Source organism: Rhinolophus ferrumequinum, chromosome 9 (assembly GCF_004115265.2).
Source record: "Rhinolophus ferrumequinum isolate MPI-CBG mRhiFer1 chromosome 9, mRhiFer1_v1.p, whole genome shotgun sequence".
Taxonomy (NCBI): domain Eukaryota; kingdom Metazoa; phylum Chordata; class Mammalia; order Chiroptera; family Rhinolophidae; genus Rhinolophus; species Rhinolophus ferrumequinum.
Window position 1 is genome coordinate 17417086 of NC_046292.1, and position 12992 is coordinate 17430077.

Consider the following 12992-nt stretch of genomic DNA (forward strand, 5'->3'; position numbering starts at 1 on the left):
CTAAGTACCATCCTCACCCGTCAGTATTCACAAACATTTGGGGGAAATCAGAAGTCACCCTCTGTTGGGAAGAGGTGGGGACCCAGGCAGAAGCACTCAGTAAAGAGCCAATTGCAGACAGGAGTCGTGGTGACGCAGGAGCTGCCAGAGGGGGTCGTCCGCCACCCACCCAGTAGTCTGGGACTTCAGCCAGGGCTTCCCACAGAGCCCTGTGGGTGCCCTCCCTGAGATGAAAATGCTGCCTTTCTCCTTCTCCTAGGCTGGAACAAGACATTAAAAAGTTAAAGGCTGACCTGCAGGCCAGCCGTCAAGTGGAACAAGAGCTCCGCAGTCAGATCAGCTCCCTCTCGAGCACCGAGCGAGGCATCCGCTCAGAAATGGGCCAGCTCCGGCAGGAGAACGAGCTGCTGCAGAACAAGTACGTGTACCTTCGGGCCTTTGCTGAGCCAAGGGACCTCACAGTTTTTGTTTCCAAGGATTGGAGCACAAGCATCATGATGACAAAGGGACCTAGCAGAGGAGTTTTTCAAGAAAACGTTGAAAATATTTAATTTTATACCAGATATTCAACATGTTATAAAATCTATAAGGACTTATTTCAACAAAACAGTTTATTAATATTACTATTTTGTCTTCTCCCTTTGAATAACTTGTTCTCTTAGTTTAAAGTACTATTGAGCCTTTGTGACAATATAAGTAAAACTGACAAGAAGTATTTCTGCTACAATTTGAAACTTTTGCTCCTTTGCATGAAAGTTTCCAGAGGATTAAATCGACTATATTTGTTTTGATTTCTGAAACTGAAAAATGACATTGAACTTTGATTTCATTTGAAGAGGCAGGCGAAAGGCCAGCTCTTCTTTGTGAATTCTTTTATGCTTTCCATTAATTCATTCTGGAATTACTTCTTCACTCAATGTGGGTCTGTCCTATTGTTAAATCTCTAAGCAGTGTGTGTCTACAGTAGTGGTTACTGTTCTAAACTTTGGGCTTTCTGGGCTTGTCCCATTGAAAGAAGAGTCCTTCTACATTTTTAAGGAATGTAACTCAAAAGCTACAGCATTCTAAGCAAATAGCCTTTCCATTGCTTCTGACCCACATATGTGATATCTCTAGCACTAATACTAGAGAACATCTCATCTTTATTGCTATGAGATAAACTCACCTTACGTTGATGTGTATAGTGGAGTTGGTAGTAGGCAAGGAAGGGAATATGGTTGAAATTTCTATCTGTGACTTAAGCATCCTGTGACTCTACAAGATCTATTTTGGGATACTCACAAAAAAAAAATGTCTCACAGCTGGAAAGGAAAGGCTGCAGCATAATTATATTCAAGCAAAGAAAGACTTTCCCCCTCCCATACTAGTTTCAGTGGTGGTGGTTCCATCAACTGTTCCTTCGTTGAAGGTGCTTTGGGGCACTCGAATTAGTTCTGTCTGTCCCTCTGATTGAAACTTGTTTGTCCCATTTTCTGAATTACCTTCTGTAGAATATGTACCTTGATAGAGCCGAGGTCTGCTTCTATATCTTGTACGGCAGCTTTTTTATCGGTGTTGAGGGATTGTTAAATAATAATGATAGTGTGTTTTCTCTGGGCACTCTGGGAGTTGACATTTATGACTTGCTGTTCAAACCTCCTGTTTCCTTTGGCCTTAAAATGATAAAAGAGGAGCCATGTTTCTCCAGGGTTTATAGTGGGCATTTGTAATTGTAAAACTGTATGACAATCATTTCTATATAGGTTACATAATGCTGTGCAAATGAAGCAAAAAGATAAGCAGAACATCAGCCAGTTGGAGAAAAAGCTGAAAGCTGAGCAGGAAGCCCGAAGTTTTGTAGAAAAGCAGTTAATGGAGGAGAAAAAAAGGAAGAAGTTAGAAGAAGCTACTGCAGCCCGGGCTGTTGCATTTGCTGCTGCGTCTAGGTATGTCCATGTCACCTGAGTGCTTAATCCACGGTTGGCTTTTCGTATACCACGGCAGCCATGGGAATTTGATGCTTTGGGCAGGACTGGAAATAAACAATCTTTCACGGATGGATTGCTTTTAAGTGCAGTTTTATTAGCTGGTTTAAACTCCATCTGTGCAAGCTTGCGCTCTCTTATAACAACCTCATCTCTCAGTGACCTCATCGGTGAAGTGAGATGGGGGAATCAGCCTGCCTCCCACACCTCGGAGGAAGGTGCTGCCCATGAAAGGGTTTGCGGTCACTTTCTTTAAGACCAAATGCTTTGAAAGAACCAACCTGGAATTGTGTTCCCTGCATAGAACCATCATTGCTCCCTACTCTTAGGTGTGTGTTTCTGGAGTTTTTATCTTAAAATGGAAGAAAGGTTAAAATCGTGGTTCCCCAAGTACTGTGTACTGACTGCTCATGTCTTTGTTGGGTATCAGCACACTGTCAAATGAGCTGGAAAAGATGGGAAAAAAACGAAACGTAAGTCACTATTAGGTATCATTGAACCTGTGGAGTAATGAAAATTAGGGACTACTTCCTATACCGTTGAAAAGTATGCAAATATTCCAAACTCTGATACGTAACTGCCATCTGATTCCAGCAAGGACAGAAGATAGTTAAGAGCCTTTTTATTTTGTTTTGGCTTCTACTTCTCTTTATCCCTTGTTTTTTTTTGTTTGTTTTCTTGACTAGAGAAGTCCATCTATATGGTAGGGGTCAGTTATAGGTTTTACTGATACAGAGTGAGGGTAAATTATTACTATTTATTTAATTTTAAGTGTCTGTACAAATTGTATCTGTCTGGTACAGTTCTACTCTAACTCTTGATTGAGTTTTGCTTTTTTGTGTTTGGTGTGTTAATAGCCTGCCTTTGGGTTCTAGCATTTGCAGAATAATTGATCAGTCATCCTTTTACCTTCTGGGAAGTTACAGCAGGAGAGAACTCTTTCTCCTGTGTGATCCTGCCTTCCCCCAGCAGACTCTGCACTGCAGATGGCTGAGCTCACTTGGCCCATCAGCGTCTATGCAGACTCAAAAGACCCTTAACTAACCTGTCTAACCCTAACCTAATGTGGGTTTTTATGTTTGTGTATTTGTTTAAAGATTAGTAAGCATTTCCGAAACACTTAAGATTTGCAGGAGATTTTCCTGAACAATCATCTAGTGTGGCTTTTGCTGTCCTTAATTCGTCCAGCGCCTACCCTTTAAAAAAAGAAACCCACTGAGGAAGATATGATGGTTCCTTAACCATATTGTTTAGTGTCTCTTACGCCAGAATTTTTAATCTATTTTGCTTCTAGTTAAGCTTATTTGTTTTGGTCTTATCCTTGGGTGGTCTTTGTTTACCATTACTTATGTACAGGCTGTTTTTATTCTTAAATGAATCTCAAGGCATTAAGTCTTTCATTGGACCTTCCTGTTTGGTAGCAAAAGACACCTTTCTCCATCTGGCTGTTTCTGAAACCTGAACCCTTACTCAGCTTTGGACTGGCCACTGCCATCATCTTTTGTAGTTTGTCCTTATATAGCCCTGAGAAGCCGCCTAATGCTGTTCCCTTCTTTTTTGGTTGACTCCGGGCTTATGGCCACTTCATGACTAAAGAAAGGTGAAATTCCCAATGCACAGCCCCTCAAAAGTGAAAACAAAAAAATGAGTTCACTGCCCCCTGCTGGGTATATCTAGCTCTGTCTTGCTTAACTTGTATGCATTGTCTCAAGTTCTGTGACCTCATGGGAAGCTTGCTAGATAGGGAACCTGGGAAACTTTAGTTCTTATCCCAGTTCTGTGACCTACAAGCTAGGTGACCTTGGAGTAGTAGTATATGTATGTAGCCTTAGTTTTCTTATCTGGAAAATGGAATAATATGCACTATCCCTGTAAAGAAGGTAGTGTTTGTAATGTACCTAGCTTGGTGCCTGGATCACATTAGATACCAGTTAATGATAACTATTTTAGATCATTTGTTGAAATTATCAAAGAATAGAATGAACAGACTGAGCCAAAAGCTAATACCTGACTCTGAAGTATAAGAAAAATATCAATCATGCAATATAAGTAAAACTATAGTCTTGTAAATCCCTTTATTTTCTTCTCTTCTTTTTCAAAAGGGGAGAATGCACCGAAACCTTACGGAATCGGATCAGAGAATTAGAGGCAGAGGGCAAGAAGCTCACAATGGACATGAAGGTGAAAGAAGACCAGATCAGAGAACTAGAACTCAAAGTGCAGGTAATGAGGGAACAAAAGACTTTCTCAGCCTTGAATTCCTCATCTGTGTTTGATTTGTGGTCTGTGATGTAATGGGGAGATGGTGCCTTTCAATACAGGCAAATTCCATTGTATCTGAAAATCTCTCTATGACAAAAGGAAGCTCTAATCTTGTCCAGCTCATTCATGTCGTATTTAATTCAGCCGAATTCTGATACAAGCCAGAAATGTTTACAGTTCCTTGGTGTGTTTTATACTTTTTCAGGTTACAGGCCAGATTAGTGTCCTTTGGAATGTATACACCCATTTTCAGCCCTAACCCTCTGTCCATCGCCAGGGAACTGACCATTCTGTGTGGCTCTGAGCCTTGCAGATTGCAGTTCTCAGCAGGGCATGGTGAGGAAAGCCACCAGTGCTGTGGATATAGCCAGTTTTCTGGGCCATGTATACCTTAGCAAAGTTTTTGACATTGGCTCTTCAAAGAGACATTTAAAACTAATGTCAGATATTATAAAGTTACAGTAATTTGAATTATGGGGAACTGGTAAGAAATTACTGGCAGGTCAGTAGAGTAGAATAGATGACCTAGAGACAAATCTTAAAGTGTGCTGTAAAGGTGGAGTCAGAAATGAATGGGGACAGTGAGGATTAGTCAGTAAAAGGCTTTGAAACAGCGATAACTGGAAAAAAGTGTAAAATTAGAAGGTCATCTCATACCACACAAAAATTCTAGATGAAGAGTTGAATGCAAAAAAAAAGAAACATTTTGTTTTAAACTAGGTAAAACTATAGAACATATTTGATCTTGAAACAGGAGAAAACTTTCCAAACAAAAATGAAAGAAATCACAAAGTAAAAAAAAATCAATTGGGGAAGGTACAGATATTGCAACAAATATTATAAATAAGGAATTAATACTCAATATATAAAAAGCTCATAAAAATTTCTAAGAAAAGTTCAAATATACATAAAAATAGGCAAAGGATGCAAACAAAGAATTCACAGAAGTATAAATGGCCGAGAAGAACATAAGAAGATACCCTCATCAATCACCAAAAACATACAGATTGAGATTAGATACCATTTATCTCCTATGAAATCAGCAAATAATTTTTAAATGATAATGTCAGTCTGGGGGAGCCTACAATGAAATAGGCCTCATACATTGCTGGTAGAAGTGTAACTTTCTGGAAAAGCGTCCTGTACTTCTTAACTATTTCCCTTTTTTAGGACTCCAGCCTAAGGTAAATATTTTTAAATCTCTCCAATGATAGGTATAAAAGATGTTCATTGTAGTGGTTTATAAATGCAAAAGAAAAATGGAAACAATCTTAACAATAGGCAATTTGTTTAGTAAATTATGGTACATATACATGTGGGAATATTATACAGCCATTAGTAATTACATTTTCAAAGAGCAGTTGAGATGTTTTTTAAAAACTATAACAAAACTGTACATATACTGTGAATTTAGTTATGTTAAAAGGTACACATATGCTTACAAGACTAAAAGAAAATATATCAAATTTTTCACAGGGTTGGGATTTGGGGTGATTGTCATTTTCTTCTTTGAACTTTAATATATTTTTTAATTCTCTGTAATAAGTTTAGATTTCTCATTAAAACAAAGAAATTAAACTACCTATGTATATATCGGGGGTGCCAAAAAAATTTATACACGTCTCGTATTCATCTTTTGTTATCAGTATATATTATGCAGCTTTTTCCTTTCTTAAAATGTGTATACATTTTTTTGGCACCCTCTGTATATTTATTGGTTACATTATAAGAAATTTTAAGTGGGATTATTCTGCAATATATCCTGTGCTATCGAAATAATTAATATCTTTAGTATTTTTAGTGCAGGTTGAAAGTAGCGTTTTGTCGGATTTGTTTATAGCATTACAGCAACATTTGCACCTAGCAACAAGCAATAAATTCGTTGTGGTTCTGAATTAAGCTTGCAAGAAAGTGTTTTATTTGGAGATAGAGTCCGTTGTTATCTAGAAACAGTCCAACACAGTCAAATTTATCTACTAAAGTGTTTTCATATGTACAGATCACCATATAAATACGTTTTGCACTCCCTCTAAGTGGTGAGGTCTGAACCCATGAAATACCAGCATTCTACATTCTAGGGGCCCAGTCAGTAATAATGGGATTTTATTAATACTTGTGATTTCAGGCTAATTTGTAGACATTGATGCCCAAACTGTCTTGTAACACTGCTGCTTTAATGCTGTTGCTAGGAGCTTCGGAAGTATAAGGAAAATGAGAAGGACACTGAGGTGTTAATGTCGGCCCTCTCAGCCATGCAGGATAAAACGCAGCACCTGGAGAACAGCCTGAGCGCAGAAACGAGGATCAAGCTGGATCTCTTCTCTGCACTGGGGGACGCGAAGCGACAACTTGAGATTGCCCAAGGTGAGAGCAGCGGGCCACAGGTGAGGTGGTGTGGCTGGGAATGCACAGGGACCCTCAGAGCTCAGAACCAAAGGCATTGCCATTCCTCCTCGAGTGGTTTGCCAAGTGCCCAACACGGACATTTAGGAGTCATCACATCAATTCATGCCACAGACATCATCTATTGGGGTGAGGCATACAGAAAAGAGTATGAGCTTCTGTGCTCCAGGGCTCACAGTGTTGTTGAAGAAACAGAGAACTGCAGAGTCACCCAAAGGTGCTGGTGCAGCACATGTCCAGAGTCTGTGGGAGCAGAGAGACAGGCAGGGCCTAAGGCAGTCTGGGGAGTTCGAGGGACGTTTCTCAGGGGAGCTGATGTCTGAACTGGGGCTTGAATGATGAAAAGGACTTAGCCCAGTGAGGAAGCAGGGTAGCAGGGGTGAGGGGTAAAGAGGCATCTAACAAAAGAAGTGGCTTGAGCAAGGCCAGGGAAGCTAGGAGGGCCTGATGTGTTCAGAGCTGCCATTGGCTCTGTCTGACTGGAGCGAAGATGACAAATGAGGGAGTCGGGAGGAGAGTCTGGAGAGCTGGCTGTTTGCTTAGCAGATATTTACTGAGACCTACTATGTGCCAGGCACTGTGAGAATCCCTGAGGGGACCCACAACAACAAGCAAATAGATAATATGTCTGTGGTGATGGTGCAGTGAAGAAAAGAAAGCAGTGGTGAGGTAGGGCGTGTGTGTGTGTGTATGTGTAGGGCTGCTAGTTTGATGTGGTGGACATGGCAAATCCTTTAAATAGGTAGCCTTTGAGCAGAGACTGAAAGGAAGAGAATGAATGAGTCATGTAAATCTGTGGGGGAAAGCACTTCAGGCAGAGGGAGCATGCGTGGAGGCCATTGGGGCTGCAGCCTGTATGAGAGGAAGAGTGGTCAGCCTCAGAAGCAGCAGGAGCCTGTTCCGCCAGGCTTTGTAGCCCCGGAAAGGACTTTGGACTTTACTCTGAGTGATATGGGGCCCTTTGGAAGGCTTCTGAACAGGCATGACATGACCTGAGGAAAAGAAATTTGCATTTTGTCCAAGAAATTGATTAGCCACCAGTAGACTACTGAAAAAAATAAATCCAAACGATTGACTTAGGAGAAGGAAAAGAATATTTCAACAAGTACTTAAAGAGTATTCACGCTTATCCTGTGTGAAGCATTGCACTAGAAGCTAAAGGGGAGACAGATGAACAAGACATTTTAGTGGGGAATCCATGAGGGCAGTGGTGCTCAAACTTTTCATCTTAGGGACCCCATTACATTCTTAAAATTATTGAGTACACCAAGGAGGTTTTCTTTTTTTAACTGGATTATATCTATCAGTATTTACCTATTAGAAATTAAAACATTTATTTATTAATTCATTTTAAAATAACATAATAAATGTATACTTCTTAACATAAATAACATTTTTATGAAAAATAGCTACATTTCCCAAAACAAAAAAATTACTGAGAAAAGTGGCATCGTTTTACATTTAGCAACTCTCTTTAGTTTCTGGCTTAATAAAAGATAGTTCGTTTCTCATCTCTGTTCCTACATTCAATCAGTTGTAATTTCACTTGCCATGTTGTTTCTGGAAGACTCCACTTACACCCATGAGGGAATGAGTGTGCAGAAGGCAAATAGTGTCTTAGTATAACTGTGGAGACAGTTTGGACCCTGCGAGAGGGCACGCCAGGTGAAGCTACTGCCATTAGGTAGAGGCGGGGCTTGAAAAGCCAGAAGAGAGGTCAGGGATGGCGAACGAGGGGAGGGCTCACTGAGCGGGCTTTGAAGGGTGAATTCTGAGAGCGGGGAATGGCAGGAAGAACTGTTACCCGAGGGAGTAGTGTAAGTGAAGGAAAGAAAGTGCTGGGAAGGTCCAGGTGAGCAGTTCAGTGACCTCAAGCTGGGGGACGTGGAGGAAGAGAGTGGGAGGTGAGGACGACCGTGAATAAAGCCATATTAGAGAATATATGCCCTGGATTTTCAGGAGGAAGGGGCTGACGTGTTCTGGCTGTTACTGTGGGGCTCTTTCCAGTCGCAGTGCGCAGGACAGAGTTGAAAGGGTGAGTGGAGGCAGAGATCCCAGTTAGGACACTGTCTCACTGTGTTCTGTCTTAGAGGTGACGAGTGTGGGGGAGGAGCCCAGGAAGCCGAGCAGGACAGGTGTAAAGAGGAAGAGAGAGTGAGTTTGGTTTGGGATGTTTTCTTTTGCAGTTGCTTCCTGGACACCCAGGTAAAAGATCTTCATCAGTCATTGGGGATTTGGGGCCTAAGCCCCAGAGGACCAAAACCCCTGGGGGCGGGGGTGGGATACAGAAGTTGGGAGAAGTTAGTGAAGCCATAGGAGTGGCTTGGACTGGCCAAGCTGGTAGAGCAAGAAGAGAAGGGAGTTGAGAATCAGGCTTATTAATCTGTGGACTCAGGGAAAGGCATTTTTAAAAAAAAAAAAAGGTTCCTAGGAATCCTGCCTTTGAAGCTGAACTTCTGATCATACACTTTTTTTTTTTGCCTGCTTGACTCAGCTCTCAGATGTGGCCAGATCTCTCTGCCTCATCCCATTTACTTGGATTTACAAACTTGGAAGAGCTTCCACCCTGCAGTGAAGCAGCACCTGGTCTCAGTAGCGAGGGGAACCTGGGTTGTCAGCCCAGGAACTCTTGTAAAGCGACAAAAAAAAGCAAAGAGAAATGTCTTTTCCAATGCTCTGGGAATGTTTGCATATTACTGATTAAAGAAATCCCACTTAAATCAGCATGAAAAAAAGATCCGGTGGCTCTTGTGTCAGATGCCTTGGGTACTTTATTCACCTGAGGCTTTTGTTCAAAGGGAAGAAGGATTTTGATGCTTCCTTGAAGCTGAGCAGATATGAAGGAAGTCAGAGGGAGCTCTTTGCTGCTGCCTTCCCCACTATTTCCCTCCGCTGTCATGCTCAGAATATTCTAGTAAGAACCCAACTTTGTAATTCAAATCAAACTCCTGTTGCTTTTCTCCTTCCTACTTTCTATATCATTTGATTCATCCTGGTTCCAAAATGACTTTCATTTCTACTACATCTTTTTAAAAAATGTGCCACCATGCTCTGTTACATTTTAAATATATTACCATCTTCTGCAGGACTCAAAGTGAGTGCAGCTCAAATGCAGCCTCTTTTTTAAGCATTTAAGTTTCTGAAGGGCTACTCCTAAATGTTCTTCCCCTAGAACAGGGAACTTCAAAGCATGGTGGAAATTGCACGGGCTTTGTTCTCAGGTTGACATCTTGCTCTGCCTCTTAATAACTGAGTGTCTTTGGGCAAGATACATACCTTGAAAGCAGAACTTCAGCTTTCTACTGGGCTGGGCACTAGGGTTGTAGCAGTGGAAATAAAGGAGATACAGTCTTCATTCTTGGAGCTCAGGGGCCAGTGGAGAGATGATGGACACAAATCCTCACCCACGTGAACAGTTACAGGAGGTAGAAGTGTGCGGTAGGCAGGAGTGCGCTCTGGAGTCCAGGCTCACACTCCACCTCTGTATGCCTGCGTTTCCTCATCTATAAATTGGATGATGGTGATATCCCTCCCCCACATAGGGTGGTTGTGATAAATAAATGAGTTTGTATATGGAAGTACTTAGAACAGTGCCTGGCACATATGTGTTAACTACTGTAATTATGATCATTACAAAGAGTAAAGTGACAGAAGGGAAAGTTTAGGATGTGTTGAGAATCTAGGAGTTGGGGTGGTGGGAGGATTTATATGGGAGGATCGCCAAAAGCTTTGTGAAGAAGTAGAAGTGGAAACCTCAGCACAGAGAAAGCAGGAGAAATACAAAAATCGTAGCAGCTCTGAGGCAGGCAGGAGCTGGTTGGATCACGAAACTGAGTGTGGTGAGGGAGGGTGTTGTGAAAGCATCTACCACGTGCAAACTGGGCAGTCGGTCCAAGGGGCACTGTGCCAAGAGGCAGGGGCAGCTATGTGAGTCACGCGAGAGCCCTCAGTGGGGCAGCCACAGAGCTCCGTTTATTTTCTATAAGAAAACTCAGGGCAAAGTGTATTGTTGTGACCGAGTCTGAGGTCTCCGTATTCCTTGGTTTGACACTTAGAGATGGTCCATCCTCCCAGAAAAATATTACAGCTCAAGAGGGAGGGCCGTAGTTCAAAATCAGCACCGTCCTAGACTGCCACAGGTAACTACCATGCTCAAAACATGGCTCCTGGAAACTGACCTCTTTGCTTAGTCACCCCTATATAAACGGAATCCCTTTTTACCTGTAAACCGTCGTCCACAGGCCAGATCTGGCCTGATGCCTATTCTTATACCACCCATGGGCTAAGAATGGTTTTCACATTTTTCCATGGTTTAAAAAAAAACAAAACAAAAACATGACAGAGAGTATGTGGCTCAGAACACCTAAAATACTACTTGACCCTTTCTAGGAACAGCTTGCCTACCCTCACAAACTATCAAAGCTGGAGTCAAATCCACATGGGATTGGCCCAAGAGAGCTCTGCATTAAGTTGGCCCTTCCCTTCTCACTAATGGTGGGTCTTCAATCTTCCAGGACAAATTCTTCAGAAAGACCAGGAAATCAAGGACCTAAAACAGAAGATAGCCGAAGTCATGGCCGTCATGCCCAGCATAACGTACAGTGCTGCCACCAGCCCCCTGAGCTCCGTCTCCCCCCACTACTCTTCCAAATTTGTGGAGACCAGCCCCTCTGGACTCGATCCCAATGCCTCTGTTTACCAGCCCCTGAAGAAGTGAAGGCCAGCTGTGTGTTTTGCCCAACAATTTGGTTACCAGATAGCATCGCAAAAGAGCATCTCTGGCAGTCAAGATAAAAAAAAACACAAAAGTTTATATTGTATTTTGTGGGACTGTATATGTTGTCGTTTTTAAAAAGGGGGGAAAGATAACATCTAAGTCTGATTAGAAATACCCATCAGTTTTTCTTGTAAATTTTTAGACGACCTCACAGAACTTTGCAGTTTATTTTTCTCGGCCAATCCATTAAAACCATTCTTGGATTTCAAGTAGCCAATTTTGCCTTTTATGTATTCTTACAGTTTCCTCTTGAAGAAAAAAAAAAGGCAGGGTTTTTGCTTCTCAGCCCTTTATTTTTGTTTTGTTCTTAAATAAGCAAAACCTGTGCATTTGATTCACATGGGATGATAATGAAAACTTTTAGTTGTTAGAGAAGGTTAAATAACTGAATGCAGCTTTGATTGTATAGCTGCTTTAAAGAAGGTGATTGTTGATATGACAGAAAACAAAAATCAGTTACCCCTCTAAGGCTCAAACAAATTCAAGGAGTGTCTTTTAAGTTGAGGGGAGAGACTCAGGTGATGAGACTAGCTGTGAGACTGTCACAGGGCTTGCGTTTGACATGTTTCTGTTCCCATCCGTGTGTTTAGTCCTAGAAAATTGCTAGCAGCAGTGTTGTTCACAGTGCCTTGGGAAAAGACATTTCAAGAGGAAACTTGGTGATTTTAAACTCTTTTCCCCCTTTGTCACCATCTGTCTTCTTTCTGTATTAAGCTCGCTGCGATCCTGCTGTCACCCTGGTGGGTAGCTGGGCTGTTCGTTGCCACCATGGCTAAATATTCTGTTTCCCTTCATAGAAAGCTCCACAATGTTCTGGACTTGACACGTGGCCAGCACCTTGGGAAGGGGAGCTGGGGACATTTGTGTACGAGAGACTACAATGACAGCTAATAAAAGCTGCGGTCCTAGGTTTTTCATTTTGGTTTTGTTTTCATTTCATTTCATTTAACTGTGCTTCCCACTCTTCATTATCTTGTGTTTGATGGTTTAAAAGAAACTTGACTATTCCTCAGCTCTTGTGCCAAGGAGGGTTTTTTTTTTTAAGAGTTTTAAACTCAGAACTCTGCACAAAGATGTCCGTTTCAAGTGTATATTATACATTGGTAGAAAAGTGTTTGCACTGGCAACTTTTGGAAGTGTTTAAGAATCGGGGTGGGGGTGGGGGGAGGGACTGGGAGAGGGAGGGGCAAAGCAAAATTGTATTTGGAAACTAGGAAAATTAAGAAACCAAATAGATTGATTTTGCTTCCTTGCCGTGGATTCTGGAAGGACATAGTTCTTCTCAAATTTCCTGTTAATTGGCATGTACGTCTCATTTAAAGCAAATTAAGTAGGACAAGCAAGTCAGCAAAATAGAAGTATTAAAAAGAATCATCCTTTTAATCACAGATATTATTTTGGGGTAAAAAAAACTTCTAGCTTTAGCCAGGTGTGCATGTTGCTGCCATTTTGCATTTTTGAATCATCTTGTGTAAATGTCACCATGAAAGTGTTACTCAGAATTGTCATAGATTTTTTTCATCTTTGTGCAAAAACATGGAAAATTGTCACTGACTTTGTGTTGAGGTTTCCCCCATTTTACTGCC

At 41.5% G+C, this 12992-nt stretch overlaps 1 protein-coding gene across 1 annotated transcript in view; it reads left to right on the forward strand.

The window, feature by feature from the left end:
- Window positions 1–12309, forward strand: part of MACO1 (macoilin 1) — a 51598-nt gene extending 39289 nt beyond the window's left edge. Inside the window, exons 7-11 of the mRNA XM_033114478.1 lie at window positions 260–418; window positions 1743–1925; window positions 4067–4187; window positions 6416–6590; window positions 11144–12309. Coding sequence (XP_032970369.1) covers window positions 260–418; window positions 1743–1925; window positions 4067–4187; window positions 6416–6590; window positions 11144–11346 — 841 coding nt within the window. The 3' untranslated portion in view covers window positions 11347–12309. The remainder of the gene's footprint in view (window positions 1–259; window positions 419–1742; window positions 1926–4066; window positions 4188–6415; window positions 6591–11143) is intronic.
- Window positions 12310–12992: the final 683 nt, after the last annotated feature.